Consider the following 17,990-nt stretch of genomic DNA (forward strand, 5'->3'; position numbering starts at 1 on the left):
TGACAGCGATCTACCATTATCTCTTTGTGCATAAATTATCAGTAATTTATTTGTCTACAATATTTTTAGTGCACCTAGTCTTGTACAGCCAGCAACAAATTATCAGTAATTTCTGGTGTGTGCAACTACAACATGCCACAATTGCAAGCCAGCCATTCATTTCACAAACAGATTAAAATCATCTGCTCAATATCCCAAAAACAGATTAAATTCATTTCACCAGCAGATTAAAATCAGCTGCTCAATATATGTATGTACAAGTGAAAGTCAACATAACTCATCTAAGCTATTCCCATATTGTCTATTAGTTTGAATACATGAATCCTACGTTTGAAAGATTTCCCGTTGAAATCATTTGATTGAAAAGAAAGAAATAAAAAGACATCCCTACGAGCAAAAACTGCACCCTTCGCTGTATTTTGTGACAACTGGGTCATTCATATCTGCTCTTGCATATTCCACAACCACAAGGAAATAACATATTCACAGTTTACCCTAACAAACCTTCAGTTGAGATTAGGGAGACCCAAGCCATCTTAACATCAGAAATTATAGAACCCTAAAACCAAAAGCCACCCTGATTGGAGGGCAGCACTTGAAACAGGAAAAAAAAAACCAAAATTTCAATCATGTTCAACCAAAGAGCGCAAAGCCATCTCAACTTCTTCAAAAGGTTGCCCAGCATACAGCGGAAGCTGCCCCTTTTTCACAAAGATTACCTTCATGTTATCTGATTTTATTGCTTCACGAAGTTCCTATGAAAAATAAAGCCCCTTTCTCAGCTTAGCACAGATGACAAGAATGAAAGAAAAAGGCATGTCTAATGGGAAGTTGTCTTTGGGACAATTTTAAAAGGTGTCACAGTATGTTGGACAATACAATAGTGACTCAAACATAAAGATTTGATATGGGTAAGTTTAAACTTTTCTAAAATCAAATTATAATTCTTACTTTGTTTGGCAAAGGAGCAATATCAGCACTGAAATCACCCAGATCTTCAAAAAGAGATTCCAATAGGAAACAGAAGTTATTGGCATCAGCGTGGTCCTCGAAAGCAACAGTATATGAAGAATCCCTCTGGTTTCGGGGCTGAGAACTGAACTTTAAGGTATAAAGTCCTCCTTGCTCACTACCAGAACCTCTCCGCATCAGAATAACCTGGCATGGGATACGTACTATTTCGATTGTCAGTTGGAGACAAAAATGCTTACCCGAACACAAAAATAATATACCAAAACACAGAGTTTATTGGTTTGATAAGTAAAACTTGTAAATGAAATTCATAACGGGGCATAAAAGGGAAAAGAAATACAGCTAAAATGGTACTATAGACTGACTAACACAATCATAAAGCATAAGCTAAGAATTGTAAGCATCCATGAAAATTTTATGGTAGCACCAATGAGTAAGTAAAGTTAAATGGTTGCCTAAGATGGCTTGGTCAAATGCAACAAAGTCCAATTGCTAAACAGGCAGCACAATTTTAAAAATATATAGTAAATATAGAAAAGTTTCACAACATACCAAAACATAAGGAAGATCCAACCACCATGGATCAATCCCATTCTTCGATCGATTGCCACTGACTTTGTTAGGCACTGGTTCCTTTTCAGCTTCTTTGTGTCTTGAACTGCCATTTACATGATCACCAGATTTTATGGTAGTTTCTTGGACTTCTTTCTTCAAGCGAGATTTTTTCTTCCCCAACTCTCTTGATTTTTTTGACTTTACTCCTTCAGATGATCTCCCTCGTCTTGTCCTCTGGACGGTACCTAAAATTTAGCAAATCAATAAAACAGCCAGACTAACAACAAACCGGTCTTTGTGCAATTTAAAAACTTTACCATTCTTTGTTTCAATAGTTCCAACTCCTATGTCCTTTCCACTATCCATTTTTCCAGTTCCTTTGTCCAAGTGGTTCCCATCATCTTGCAACAATTTGGGTTCTTCCTCCAAAGTCTCAGAAACACTTTGTTCGAAATCCGTCTCTCGCCGGTTTTCATCATGCTCTTCCAAATCTCCAAATCCCTTGGGACTTCTTTTCGCCTCAGCCTTAAATTTAAGCTTTTTCTTAAACATCAATCCCCCTTCCCTCTCTTTCAAATTCTCATCTTCACTATTCTCATGCTTTCCAAAGTCTTTCACATATGGACCCTGTAACTTCTCCCTTTTAGAATTCAACCTATTCTGCAACTTAACCAACCGCTCCCCGACCTCTTTTTCAATACCGATTCTATTCCTTGGCATCGAACTTTCATCAATAACATCATCTTCGTCACCAACACTTCCCTTCCCTTCCTTTTTCTCTTGCTTTCGCGCTTCCCTTGCCATTGCTCTAATTTCTTCTATTTTCTCATCCAACTGGAGCTCATCCAAATAAACCACATTGCTCAATCCAGACCCAACATTTGTATTCAAAACTTTCCCTTTGGATAAACTTAAACCTGAACTCTTCGATTTCCTATTTTCCTCATCAGGATTGTCATTTCCCAGTAGCCAAACAGTAAAAAACGCCTGAAACAAATAAGCCCCAACCAAATACGCTCCAAATTTAAGGACAGACTTCGCAGATAATTTACCAACAATGCCATTATACTCCGGGGTCGTATCAGATACGCTGAATTCCTCGACCTTATTGCCTTCTCCGGCAACGACGTCGCCTTGGTCGGAGCTACGCTCGAGATTAGAGTCGTTTTCATATTGGGTTACGGGGTACTCAATGGGAATTACGGGGCTTGTTAGGGGTTGTTCGGGAAGGAGAGGGGTTCTGGGTGGCGGGTCGGGTTTAGCTAGGGTTTTGAGGATTTTCGGGCGCAGATAGTTTTTCCGTCGTGTGGGCTTTGATGGTAGGGCAATAGAGGCTGATAGGATGGGTTTGGTTGGTTTGGCGGTGGAGCAGATTGGAGGCGTGAGGAAAGGGAAGGTGGCGCAATGCGCACCCGCCATTGCTGGTTAAGGAAAGGTAGGTGCTTCGGTTTGAATTTTCAGCTAGATTGTATTTGTAGAACTGGCACGAGCTAAATGTGAATGTAGGGAAATTAGTTATAAGCCCGTTGAGTTGAGGCCCTTCTTTTGTACCCCCATTTTAGAACAACGAAAAAAGAATAATTCTTTTTTTTTTTTTAATAGAAAAAAAAGAATAAATTTAATTTGAAGAAAGAAGAAATTAAAAAATATATATAAAGAAAAATTCATTGACACAAGAAACATCAAATTGTATCTCATGTTCTTCAAGAGGTTTTCGAACGTGAAAACTCATTTTGTAAAACGATAACAAATGTCACCTTAAATTATTTTGTTACGAAGATAATGAAACTATTTAACCTATCATAATTCTAACTCATTTTCTCACCCAGTTTCATTACTTGAACTGATGTCAATAGCTTGGAAATATTAAATTTGAGAATTTACAAGAATTATATGATAGATTGATAAATGACCCACTCCTTGAAGCTTGTATCATTGTGTGATGAAAATGCTAATTGGGTTTGTTGAACATTAATAGACCTGACAATATTGTACATGACCCATTAACACGACACGAATTCGCACGGAATTATTAATATTTGAGTTGTGCTTAATGAGTCGAGTTATGTTGAGGCCCAAAAAAGTCATGAGAAGCCCAAAGACATTTGAAGCCCAATATAACATATAATGTTGGTTATGCGTTAATCCAAGCTGAATTTTGGAAATTAATTCATTAAATAAATAATAGTGTCCATGCCATGCGAAGCTAATAATACATTTTTCATATGTCAATCACCTATCAAGCTCACATGAACCCAAGTCATGTGGTTTACAGGGCTTGCACGAGGGATTGTGGTGTGGAAGTTTACATAGGTCCACAAGGCCCACGGAAGCTCTTGGATAATGGAGACTTTGGGCTAGCTACTTGGGAGCACCAAAGTCCAAGCCCATTACTTGGAGTTCTCCAATGTGAGTGAGTAAATGAGATATTTTTCAAGCACTTCTTTTTACTCATAGGAAATAGTCATTTTCTAATGCCTAACTTTACCCGTTGAAAATAAGAATATCCCAATGCTCCCTATTACCCGCTGGAAACAAGTCAATTCCAACACTTCCGTTTACCCATAGGAAATAGTCATTTTCCAATGCCTAGCTTTACCTGCTGAAAATAAAAATGCCCCAATGCTCCTTTTTACATGTTGAAAATAGACTAGTTCCAACACTTCCTTTTACCCATTGGAAACCAAAGAGAGCCTTCACTTTCTATAAATTGGGAGGCATTGCCCAGGCAAAACCAACCCATCCTGGTTGTTACAAGCCTCTCAGCAACCATGAGAACTCACCTTTCTTCATCTGCTGCAAGCATTCCAGCAGCCATCACAGTCATTCTTGAGCCATCAACCTTCATTCTTTAGCTGCTGCAAGCATCTCAGCAACCATCGACCAACATCTCTTGGTTGCTTAAGCACCCCAACAACCATCAAACCATTTCCCTTCCTCCCTTTGGCATCCCAACCATTCCTTAGCCATCACAACCATGTCTCCTACTTTCCCACCCTTAAAATCCATCATCTCTATAAAGCCTCACCAAGCATAACTCTAAGTTTTTCCTTCATTCCAAGATATAAACATCATAGCCTTCAAACCTTAAACTTTTCCTCCCATCCTCCTTCTCTTGAAACTTTTAAATCCATAAAGCCTCACCAAGCATAACTCCAAGTTTTTCCTTCCTTCCAAGCTATAAAGACCATAACCTTCAAACCTCAAGCTTTTCCTCTTATCCTCATTCTCTTGAAACTCTTAAATCTTCATAGCCATAGCCACCAACAATAAATTCTCAACACCCAAACGCAAGCATATCAAACACCAAGCCAAGCACAAGCATTCTCATTTGCTAAACTTGTGGGTCTTTAGCTCCCACATTCGAAGCTCTCATGCCAAGCTCATATAATCTCAAATCAACATTAGCAAGTCATTATCAACTCATCCAGAGCGAGCAACATCCTTACTCATTGCAGGAAGCTTCAATTCTAAGTTGTGTTCTTCCATCTTCTTCCTCTCTTCTCTCTCTCTCTCTCTCTCTCTCTCTCTCTCTCTCTCTCTCTCTCTCCTGCGAAACAACCCCCCTTTGCGACGGCAGTGACTTCTCCAAGCCACCGCCGCCAACTCCGGTCGCCAATCTTGGCGGCACCTGTCCCAAAAGGACCACCACACTTCCCTATTCCAGCCCCATCCCTCTACCGCCTCGATCCGCGATCATGGTCCCCGGAAACAGCCACGAAACATGCCGATTTTGACAGTTTTTTCATAAATTTTCGGGAGCTCGTTCGGACTCCTCCGACCACCAAATCTTTTGAATTTGGTATGATTTTCTATCCTTTCAATGTGTTCTAGCTGCTGGTTGTGGTATTTAGGAGAAATTTCTGAGTTTTGAAACGTTTATAAGCGATAAGAGTTTGGCCGGTTTTCGGCCTCCAATTTCGGCCACTTTCGTCAACTTTTTGGGGTAGGTCCAAGAACAAAAGTTGCTCCACTCTATGTGACCGGTGGTTTGGAGATTTTTTGATCGCCGGAATCGCTTAGGACAGCCACGCGCGTAGGCCACTTTTCGGCCGGTCCTTGAGTCCTAAAATCATCCTCATGTTGTCCTGAGCACGACAGTATGCTCGGATATGAATTTGGATATCGTTTGATCGTCGATCGGATATCGCATATTAGGCGGTATCCGGGTTCGATATGTTCAGGCCATTGGATCGACTCCAATTTAATATATGTTGATCTAGGCATTCCTAGGATCGTGTAGGATTTCACGGATAGTGAATCGGACCCCCGGATGTTCCGATTCAGTAACTTAAAGTTTGCGTTTTACGATAACCGTGATCCTGAGCGATTCGACTATTCGATTCGGACCAAACTTGCAGGACATGTTTCCTAAACCTTGTGGGACTCATAGGATCTTTCGGATCGTAAAACGGATGTCATGGCTCCTGTGGGACCGGTTGACCCAATTTGGAAAGTTTGACCGCCCGGTTGACCGAGCGTCTTCCGAGGCTATTCTATCAACCGAAACACGTAGTTGGACCTTAGGAATGTCTTGTTCCTCGTGCTTACTTGAAACTCGGGAATTTGGGTTTTAATTTAAAGATTCTCGTTCGATAGCACTTTATATTAATTGCATGCTCGTAGTCTAAAATAGGTACTCCGACCACGCGTACGCAGCAGGCAGGACCCTCTCAAGGTTAAGTAGCGTGTGACTATCTGTGAATGGACTTTGTTTTGAAAGTGCATGGTTTTTATAGATTGAAATAATATGCATTTTAGATGGATGTTTTGATTATGGAATTTTTTATATAAATAAATAGCATAGCCGATCGGCTACACTCTTTAAATATATATTGGGATCCTCTTCTTCTTTTTTTCTTCTTTTTTTAAATAATTTTTTTTCCCTTATTTTCTTCTATCGATAAGATTAGTTTAGAACATTATCCTTTTCTATTAGGCCATTACTGAGTCTCTATTGTCCCATTTTCATTTTTTACTTTTCCAGAGTTATTACTCGTTTAAAGAATTTAGCATTTTCCCGTTTAATACTCGTATTATACACATACGTACGTATTTTTCAAGAATACTTCCCCTTTTCGTACACGTCTTAGCAAGAATTCACAGGTTCGTTCACTTACCATCATTAGTTCGTAACTTACCTTAGAAAGCAAGCAGCCGCGACCTCTACACGGAGTATAACCGTGCTGCGGCTATGGCAGCTAAAAAATAAATTAAAAAAATCGGCTGACTAGGTGCTATTAGGTGGGTCCTTTTTTTATTTAATTAATTTAATAAATAGTACAGCCGCACGGCTATACGGTGTTTTTTTTTCATCTTTTAAATAAATAGTATGGCCGCGCGGCTAGACGATTAAATGTAATATATTTAAAGAGTATAACCGCTTGGCTATATTGGCGTCCCTTTTTTGTTTTTTTGTTTTTTTGTTTTAAACAAATGTTTTCCCCATATTTTCATTTAGAGCATTATCCATTACTATTAGGCCATTACTCTCTATAGTCCCCTTTTGATTTTTTACTTTTCTAGAGTTATTACCCGTATAAAGAATTTAACATTTCCCCGTTTAATACTTGTATTATACACGAATGTACGTGTTTTTCAATAATACTTCCGTTTTCCATACACATCTTAAAAACTCGGTAAAATACACATATAGCACTCGAGAGAATGAGGTTGATCCAAGGCAGACGTTCGCATGAAAAAAGAAGAAGATGAACTAATTGAACTCTCATATTGATTTACTGTGAAATTTTCATTTTTTCAATATCTGCTTTGGATATTTTGAAACTAGCAAATTAATGACTATAAAGTATAAACTAATGGAAGTAGGCCACATAATTTCAAAATTTATAGGGCATCCTTCTTTGCAAACTCAACAACTAGAAAGCTTATGTTTTGCTTCCAACGTAACCTCTCTCTTTTAACTGTCTTTCCCGAGCAGAAGGGTACTTGCAATACACAAATAGTGGGAATTCAAATCATGTCATTCTCTTATGAGAAATTCATCCTATTTATCTTTCCTTGAAACTTTAGTAATTTGCCTCCCCACTATTCAACTTTAGTATTGATAGCTTACTAATGTCTTCCCAGCTACTCAACTTAAACTAAATACTGTAGGGTTTCTACTTTCTAATCAAGTTTCCAATGCTGCTAATTGTGAGATTTTTTAAGGTGAGAGATAGTTACAAAAAACTTTATCAAATTAATACAATTATCTTCTAATTAGAGTCAAATTCTCCATATATAGTGCAGACTAAAAGAAACACATCCCTCACTGGTTCATCAGGTGTACTCAAGGTGACCAGCCTTGGAATTCTTGTCCTTGTTGACCATAAGAACACTATCAATCTATTGGTAGTCTTTAATGAAAATGTCTTGTTCCTGTTAGTTGGAAAGAGTCAATTTCCCCTCTCATTCTCTCTGAGTTTCTAATTTTTTTTTTGTTTGGCTTGGTTCCTGGCATTACATGGTAGTCTTTAACCCACCAATGAATTCTCCAGGTGTGGCTGCATCAAGGATGAAGCCTCCCCTAAAGAAAGAAACATCAATGAAGCTTTTGAGAGCACTTAATTAACTTGATATATGTAAATATGTAAAACAGCAGCCATAACAAAACAGTGCATTCAGAACATCAACACAGGATGCAAAAGCGATCCCACTGGAAGATTTAAGTTCAAAAAATAAAAAAACCACACATATTCTCAAGCAACATTTTTCTGATCAACTTCTAATACCAAACAATATATTAACTCTATTTCAAATCACAACATGAGTTGTTGAAACCATGATAGAATACACATATGTAACATCTTAAAAGGAGAAGTTACCCACTTCCAAGGAGCATCTCGAGCAGGAAGATTCGAAGGCTTTAGACTGAGACTAGCAAAAATATTCACGAGATCTCTTTCTTCACTATCTGCATGATTATGTTCAACAACACAAGTGTTACCACATAAAGGAAGGAAGGTATAGGTTCAATAAATGACAAGGCAAAAAAATTACCAACCACAGTCACAATTGTGCTACAATTTCAACGTTGCGAAGATATATACTCTTAACTTGTTAGGAAAGAATTGGACACCCAAAAATAACACCTAAATATATTACCAATTTTATTAAACTCAAAAGAAGACTTAAAGTATAACCAATTATGCAGTTCCAAAATAAATAAAATAATAATTTGTAAGTCATATCCCTTGCTAGGACTGGAAATAGGTGATGGGTGCCTCATTGTTGAATTGTGCGTGGCTCCTTTACTATTTTGGACTCCATCTTCTTATAAGAAGTTTCACCAATTAACTAAGACATCCATTAATTGCTTCTACCCAATATGCTCATTTCCAGAAGCTACGGAAGTCTTTGTTTCTCCTATAACTGAGATAAGAAATCATAAGCATTGCACATATAGCATCCATTTACCATAGGAACAAAATGCTATCTTCACACTTTTAATAACACATCCAAAATATTTTGAACAAAAAAAGCTAAGTAGATACAACGAGTCTGTCTCAACACTTTAACTAACCCAATTCTATTGCATGAACTCTACAATAAGAGCAATTTATAATTTTTCTTTTTATAAGAAACACAAATTTAAGTTACCAACTTTCATTAAAACAAAGAAAGAGAATCGTGATGGAGAAGACACTGTTGATGATAATAGTGAAGATTATTTGTACCATTCCTTATACTCAGTTCTGATGATTTGACTTCAGTAGCAGGCAAAGTTGCATCTACTAGATGGTCACTGGACTGGAACCATATTCTTTTGAATTCTGCTAACCAAGAGGAGCCTTTGGTTCTGACAAAGACATAAGAGCAACCAATTGCACCACTAAGAGTATATCAAAAAGCAAAAACTTTCACTATCTAGCGTGTACTCAATCATCCATATATACAAGGGGAGAATGGAGATGATGTGGCTCATAGAATCAAAGCACGATAGGTAAAATGGAGGGTTTTGTTAAGCATATATATAGTGTGATCATCATATTTTGCTAGAATTGAAATCTAAGTTTATAGAACATCTGTTAGACCAGCCATGCTATATGGGACTGAATGCTGGACGGTTAGAAAACAGACATATTCATAGTTCCTGTAGGTACATATTAGCCAAATGTTACAACCAGCACAGTGATATGCACATCTCTATCTATGTTTCTCTAACGGCATATTAGCCATTATTAGACACAAATTGTTAAGAGATCAGATTAAAATATTTGTCACCTTTTGAATCCTTCAAAATTGGAGATGTTTGCTGAATAATCTTTGCTATCCTTCAAAATTGAAGGGTCATTGCCTCAATCTTAAAAGCCTGGTTTTTATAGTGAAAGGGATGTCAATGAACTCGAGGTCTATCCTTCTTCTAAAGCATTTTCAGCTAATGAAGTCACAGTCCTTTTACACTAAGGGAGGCTCGATAAACGATATATCATGTTGGTATGTTAATCTAGTGCTTTTGAAGTCAGTTTGAAAAGTTAAATATAATTAAGAGATTCCCAACCCATGCATTAGCAAATGCACCTTCTAATTTTTTTTATTTGTTTTCTTTGGTGTCGAGGTGGAGTTCACACAACAGAAACACAGATGCTGATACAAGAACAAATATAAAAGCTTAAATGAATTAGATTTTTCACTTGAGGTCGTGTAATATTTCAATTTTTTTTTTCTGTTCTTCGGTGGGTTGGTTTTGGGTTCCTATGCAACAGGAGGAGGAGACAAATCTTTCATCTTCTTCTTTTTTTCTCTCAGCAAACAAGAGGGCATGATCAAATGTCAAAATCTATAACAGAAATGCGATATCCAAAAATTGAAAAGCGGTCCAACCAAGAAGAAACTAGCAAATATTAGTGAATCAGCCAAACTTATGAATTTAGCAAAAAAAGAACCTGAAGCCAGTTTCAAGCAGAAAAAACTTACTTGTGTAATATGAAAAGCGCCGCTGAATTTGAATCCATTGTTCTGTAACAATGTCAGCCATCTGAAAGCAAAGAGAAAGAAGCCAATGGCAAAATGAACACTAACAACATCACACACTCATAGCCATAGACCAAAGATGGATTGAGTACATCAGTGCATGACCTTTTGAGCCTGAGAGGCAACCGTTTCGAGTCTATCCTCGGCATCTTGTGCTTTAGACTCTAAAACATGAAGATCAAAGTTGTAATTTCTTGATGCTGCTCACAGAAGCCGTACCTAAAAAGCATTGCAAAGCCCATTTCTCAAATCCAACAAACCCCTTCTGCTACTTTTTCATTGAATTGAAAATTGCAAAAAATAAATTGAAAAAGATGTGAACCTCTTCTTCTACAGCATTAAGCCTCTCATCAGTAGCCAATGAGTCTCTCTGTGACATATAAATACAACCAAATATTATATATTTGCTTTCAATTTAGCATATACTTGAAAGCTGAAGATTTTAAGCTGAAACAGGAAACAAACCTTAAGAGTGAACAAAACAGACTGCAAATGATGGATCTGGGTTTAACAGAAGTATGGAACTCAAGGAATGTGAGATGTTGTGCATGAAGAACTGCTCCTGCACAGCTTTTGCAAACTTGGATACCAGGGATGGAGGAAGTGGGTGCCTGCTGTGGTTTAGTGAGCAGATTGATGTAAGAAATTTCACTGAAAATGGGCAAGATATTTATTTTAGAATGGCAGCATCAGAACTAGGTATTGAGTCATTTTTAATCTCAAAAGTAAGTGTGTTAATGCAAATTTTAAAGAAAACAAGAGAAAAAAGAAACATCTTTGGATATGGAACAGTCAATTGGGAGTTATCCATCTCTTCATGATCATGTACAAAAAGTAAAGTCAAAACATATCAAACCCAAAGGTTGTTACTCCATAATTTTGGATTTGGACACAATTATCAAACTCTACTTTCAAAATTCGTCTGTTAAGATCAATGGATGATAGACATTACAGAAGTTTTTTTTTCTTTCTTTATCAATATCTAACTTTTCACTCTTTTTGCTTTCAAATATATTTCCTGCCTAGATCATGAAGACCATACAACAATCAGTGCTAAACCTGCTAAACCCAATTTCGGCCCGGAGGGTTAGACCACTTGGGTTATATTTAATAGTCTCATTGAATGTGAAGAAAGTAAGAATCATAGTAGGCAGTATTGTGTCATCTCCTGGGCTCCTCCTGGGTGAAGCTCTGTTTTTTCTAATGTTTGGAAGAAGCAGCACCAGATAGATGGTAAGTTGTTTTCTAGTCTTCTTTGGAAAATAGAGAGCAACTTGGTTATTTGAAAATTTAACTACAATGGCCCATTGCGATATAGATGACATGATGTTAGAATTGAAAAAAAATAAGAAATGTGTGTCAAATTATAGGATAGCACCTCCCAATTGGAGATGGTCTTATTGGTACTTCTCTTGGGCATTTGTCTATTAAAGTCAAATGTGGGGTTCATCTCTTCTACTCTCTTTTTTCCCCCATTTGGCAACTCACTAAGTATTAACTTGAGGGGGACAAAAAAACTGAAAGAGAGAAAAAGATAGGAAGAATTAAAACAAGTATACAATTCAGAAAATTGCAGCTACCTTTGAGTTGATTTGGTATTTGATTCTGGAAGACTAACCAAGTGAGTGGATGACCACAAATGATTTAGATTTTTCTACTAGGGGAACGCTCCTAATAGTCAATTGTCAGGCAAGACCCCATCATTCTTGAACTAAATTTGAAGCAAGCCCACTTTTTGATTGAAGAGAATTTTCTCCATTTCACACTGGAGAGAGTGATGTTTATTTGCATTCAATTACGCATCTAAATTTGATATGATGTGCATTGATATTGTTGATAATGCATCAGTAACGTGTTTACATTGATAATTGATATTGTGTCAAAACGAATTCTACTCCAAGCTACAGTGAAAGGGGGATCCCTTATGAGAAATTCATCCTATTTATCTGTCCTTGGAACTTTAGTAATTTGCCTCCCCACTATTCAACTTTAGTATCGATAGCTTACTAATTGTCTTCCCAGCTACTCAACTTAAACTACATACTGTAGGGTTTCTAATTTCTAATCAAGTTTCCAATGCTGCTAATTGTGAGATTTTTTAAGGTGAGAGACAGTTACAGAAAACTTCATCAAATTAATACAATTATCTTCTAATTAGAGTCAAACTCTCCATGTATAGTGCAGACTAAAAGAAACACACCCCTCACTGGTTCATCAGGTGTACTCAAGGTGAGCAGCCCTGGAATTCTTGTCCTTGTTGACCATAAGAACACTATCAATCTATTGGTAGTCTTTAATGAAAATGTCTTGTTCCTGTTAGTTGGAAAGAGTCAATTTCCCCTCTCATTCTCTCTGAGTTTCTAATTTTTTTTTTGTTTGGCTTGGTTCCTGGCATTACATGGTAGTCTTTAACCCACCAATGAATTCTCCAGGTGTGGCTGCATCAAGGATGAAGCCTCCCCTAAAGAAAGAAACATCAATGAAGCTTTTGAGAGCACTTAATTAACTTGATATATGTAAATATGTAAAACAGCAGCCATGACAAAACAGTGCATTCAGAACATCAACATTGGATGCAAAAGCGATCCCACTAGAAGATTTAAGTTGAAAAAAAAAAAATAACCACACATATTCTCAAGCAACATTTTTCTGATCAACTTCTAATACCAAACAATATATTAACTCTAATTCAAATCACAACATGAGTTGTTGAAATCATGATAGAATAAAGGAACAAACTTTAAGTTACACAAATCACAACATGAGTTGTTGAAATATTTCCAAAATTCATACGAATGACAAAAAAACGCTGGTCTCTTTGCATTGCAGGCTCCAAAATATAGCAAGGAATTCTTCATGGGGTCTTGGACACACCCAATCTGCAATCTGGGTTTGATTTACTTTTAATGACCTTGAACTTTCTCCTATCACAAATTATATTAAACCTTATCACAAATTATATTAAACCTTCTATATGATAGAATTTTACCACTCATCTTTAGGGCTGTAGTACTAAATGGACAATGCTGACTTTCGTGATCTGCAGAGATCTGTATCGGTGGTCTTCTTTTGTTTGTCTATGTGTGAATGCTCAAACGTCCAGTTTCATATGTGACGCATATCAAACCTTAGTTGATTGCATAACATGAATTTATAGTAATATATTTTATAACATGATTTTGATAAGTCGTGGGTTATGAGAAGACTGTCTTTTGTAGCACTGGATTAATTCTTAGTTGTAGAGCACAGAGTTACTGCACCATGATGTCGAGAGACTGTTTTCTTTGGAGTTGAGGTGGAGTTCACACAACAGAAACACAGATGCTGATACAAGAACAAATATAAAAGCTTAAATGAATTAGATTTTTCACTTGAGGTGGTGTAATATTTCAATATTTTTTTTTCTGTTCTTTGGTGGGCTAGTTTTGGGTTCTTATGCAACAGGAGGAGGAGACAAATCTTTCTTTTTTCTTTTTCTTTTTCTCTCAGCAAACAAGAGGGCATGATCAAATGACAAAATCTATAACAGAAATGCAATATCCAAAGAATGAAAAGCAGTCCAACCAAGAAGAAACTAGCAAATATTAGTGAATCAGCCAAACTTATGAATTTAGCAAATAAAGAACCTGAAGCCAGTTTCAAGCAGAAAAAACTTATTTGTGTAATATGAAGAGCCTGCTCAAGCCGCTGAATTCGAATCCATTGTTCTCTAACAATGTCAGCCATCTGAAAGCAAAGAGAAAGAAGCCAATGGCAAAATAAACACCACACTAACAACATCACACACTCATAGCCATAGACCAAAGATGGATTGAGTACATCAGTGCATGACCTTTTGAGCTTGAGAGGCAACCGTTTCAAGTCTATCCTCGGCATCTTGTGCTTTAGACTCTAAAAAATGGGCCTAGGCGGGCGGCTAGGCGGGCGCTAGGCGGCTGGGCGGGCCTCCTAGGCGGGTTGGGTCTATTTTTGGTGCCGAACCCGGACGACGAAGCAACCGAAACCGAAGAAAACAAATCGAAGCTTGAGTTGATAGAGAAGCGAAACTTCGACTGCAACCTCCGTCCTCTGAGTGCTAACTTCGTGTTCGTTTGGAATGTATTTAAAGAGTATAGCCGCGCGGCTATACTCTTAAAATATTCGAATATATTAATATTTCAAGCGTATAGCCGAACGCCTATACTTTTAAAATATTCGAATGTATTTAAAAAGTACAGCCGATCGGCTGTACGTTTAAAATATTCTAATATGTTTGGCGAGTATAGCCGCCTGGCTATACGCTTTAAATATACAATTTTGTCATATCATTTTAAGGTTTGGGGCTGAAATACCACTTTAGTCCATTGGGCTAGAGTTATTTCTTTAATTATTTTATTTGTATAAGCGATATTGGGGAATGAGAATTTAAATTCTTTCCAATAACTCCCATTCTAATGATTTCCAGCTATTAGCCCATTTGGCAAAAATAAAAAATTGGATTTTATTTATAACAAATAACACGGGTTTACTCATAAATACAACAACAAAAAATAGGATGTGAATGAACTCGAGGTCAATCCTTCTTCTAAAGCATTTTCAGCTAAGGAAGTCACGGTCCTTTTACACTAAGGGAGGCTCAATAAACGATATTTCATGTTGGTGTGTTAATCTAGTGCTTTTGAAGTTAGTTTGAAAAGTTAAATATAATTAAGAGATTCCCAACTCATGCATTAGCAAATGCACCCTCTAAAGAAAACCTAGGTTTTATGCCTAACTATTTCCCATGTTTTATATCAACTAACCTCTCCACACGCGCTTCCGCGCCTGCGTGAGGCTTTTTAAAAAATAAAAAAATAAAAAAATTTAGAATTATAAAAGATAATGGGTAGTTGTGTTCCATAAAAATAGAATCTTATATATGATTTTTTTTTCAATTTTTTTTAATGTGAAAAAGTGTGAATTTACCATATTATCCTCATTTAATTAATAATTTAAATTCTTAATGTTTGCATTAACCAAGGGTTTTTTTTGGTATTTTGAATGTTTTACCATTCTTTGCATTTTGCTTTATATATATAGATTATGGTACTTTATCATTTATATGTCCTTTTATTTTTGCATTATTTATGTATAAATTTATAATTTATAATACAAAATAATTATAAATAAATAAAACGCCTAGTCGATTACTCCTCTAAGCGCTAGGCTCGTGCCTGCTGCGTAGAAATTTACAGCTTAAAGTCTTTACTTAAGGTGATAGGTATACAGCCTATAGTTATTACACTTTGAATTGATATAGAACTATATATCTAGGGGGTGGATCCATGGCACTATATTTTTGACACAAGTTCTTGACCATTAGATTAATACATTTACAAATGGATAAGATTAAATCTCACAACTAATTGATTATTATCATGTTAATCATACTTTTATTCAAAAGTTATTATTATTTTATTATTTTATTCAAAAGTTATTATTAGAAATGTATTCTAATAATAAACACGACAAGTAAATTACTTTAAAATTAGCTCTTTTAAGTAATTACCAAACTAAATTATTTTATTTTATTTTTTTGGTTTGAAAAGATGTTTTAAAGGTTAAGCTCAATTCTTTTTCTTTTGCTTATATAATATGTTTGATAAGTTAAATTTCTAATAACACTAGTTTCCAAACGTAATAAAAATATAAAGTTAATACCTTGGTCCGTATTTAGAAAATAAAATTAATAAATATATTGCTGTGAGATGATTTGAATTTTATGAAATGTTGCCAATAAGAAAAAAAAAAAAAGAATTTTTTTGATTATAAAAGCAATAGTCTTTTTTCTCTTGGGTTGAAAGTAAGATCAGTGTTATTCTAACTAAAGGCATCCCCAAAGCACACGTTACATCCCTTGGCCGTTTATGTAAAACTCAATAAATTGTAAACGTGAAATTTATAGCTTAAAGTCTTTACTTGAGGCGATAGGTATACAGCCTGCAGTTATTACACTTTGAATTGATATAGAACTATATAGGCTTATTATCACAAAACGTCCCTAAGGTTTACGAAACTATCAGATTGCATCCTTAATGTTTTTTTGTGTTATTCATGGTCCTCAAGGTTAGTATGTGTGATCACAAATGGTCTTTACCGTTAGGTTCCGTCAAAAACTCCGTTAGTTTGCTGATGTGGCATATATATATATATATATATATATATATATATCACAAAACATCCCTGAGGTTCATACATCTATCACAAATGGTCTTTACCGTTAGGTTCCGTCAAAAACTCCGTTAGTTTGCTGATGTGGCATATATATATATATATATATATATCACAAAACATCCCTGAGGTTCATACATCTATCACAAATGGTCCATGCGAAATTTTTTAATTTAAAATTCATAATTTATATTGTATTTTAAATACATATGACACTATATTTTTGAAGATGTGAGCTCCACATATATGCCATATCAACAAACTAATGAAGTTTTTAAAAATAATTTAAAATTCATAAAATTTAAAAATGAAAAAATCATTTATAGATGGATTTTAACCTTGAGGACCATTTATGAACCCTAAACCCTTTGTTTTTTCATTTTTAAATTTTATGAATTTTAAATTATTTTAAAAAAACTTCATTAGTTTGTTGATGTGGCATATATGTGGTGCCCACATCTACAATAATATAGTGTCATGTGTATTTAAAATTCATAAGATTTAAAAAAGAAAACCAAAAAAATTTATGAATTTTAAATTAAAAAAATTTGCAAGGACCATTTGTGATAGGTGTGTGAACCTCATGGATGTTTTGTGATATATATATATGTCACGTCAACAAACTAACAGAGTTTTTTACGGAACCTAACGGCATGGACCATTTGTGATCACACATACTAACCTTGTGGACCACGAATGACAAAAAAAAAAAACATTAACGATGCAATCTTTCGTAAATCTTAGAGACGTTTTGTGATAATAAGCCAACTATGTATATAGGGGTGGATCCATGGCACTATATTTTTGACACAAATTCTTGACCATTAGATTAACACAATATAAATGGATGAGATTAAATCTCACAACTAATTGATTATTATCATGTTAATAATACTTTTATTCAAAAATTATTATTATTTTATTAGAATAATTAAGACTGGCACGGGTCCCAAAACTCTCTCTTTTTCTCCATGTAAATCGCGACATCTCTCTTCCACCATGCCCACCCTTGGGTATCTATCAAATGTACAACCTAAACTCTCCAGTGCATCTTGGGAGAAGAGGATGATGCACGAAGAGGTCTAGGTGGACCGACCCTCATTAGTCCTAACTCATTTGGATGGGCTACCATGCCCTCTAAGAAATTGAAGACGGAACAAGGGCCATAAGTCAGCTGTATTTTTTTTCGCTACTCTGTTTTGGTTTATATCTCCTGCTGTTCTGGTTTTGTTTCTTAAAATGAAAGACGTTGGTTTTAAAAAAAAAAAAAAAAAACTTGAATTAATAATTAAAACTCG

The 17,990-nt window shown here is 35.8% G+C and overlaps 1 protein-coding gene across 2 annotated transcripts; it reads right to left on the reverse strand.

The window, feature by feature from the left end:
* Positions 1–186: 186 nt before the first annotated feature.
* LOC110750270 (ABC subfamily C protein) lies at positions 187–3,036 on the reverse strand. 2 transcript variants are annotated; one of them, XM_021950570.2, is made up of 4 exons: positions 1,845–3,036; positions 1,525–1,772; positions 952–1,158; positions 187–755 (listed from the first exon to the last, which is right to left on the reverse strand). In XM_021950570.2, the coding sequence occupies exons 1-4, from the start codon at positions 2,944–2,946 to the stop codon at positions 624–626; spliced, it is 1,689 nt and encodes a 562-aa protein (XP_021806262.1). In that variant the 5' UTR covers positions 2,947–3,036; the 3' UTR covers positions 187–623. The 2 variants fall into 2 exon arrangements, with proteins under 2 accessions (XP_021806262.1, XP_021806263.1); XM_021950571.2 differs by lacking the exon at positions 187–755 and having other exon boundaries at positions 1,016–1,175.
* Between the last annotated feature and the right edge of the window lie 14,954 nt (positions 3,037–17,990).

Source organism: Prunus avium, chromosome 1 (genome assembly GCF_965620075.1).
Source record: "Prunus avium chromosome 1, drPruAviu1.hap1.1, whole genome shotgun sequence".
NCBI classification, from domain to species: Eukaryota; Viridiplantae; Streptophyta; class Magnoliopsida; order Rosales; family Rosaceae; genus Prunus; species Prunus avium.

Coding starts and splice junctions, on each gene's coding strand:
- LOC110750270 (XM_021950570.2), bottom strand. CDS start 2,946: ATGGCGGGTGCGCATTGCGCCACCTTCCCTTTCCTCACGCCTCCAATC. Junction 1,159..1,524: donor TGGATCTTCCTTATGTTTTG/GTATGTTGTGAA, acceptor ATCCCATGCCAG/GTTATTCTGATGCGGAGAGG. Junction 756..951: donor TTGCTCCTTTGCCAAACAAA/GTAAGAATTATA, acceptor TATTTTTCATAG/GAACTTCGTGAAGCAATAAA.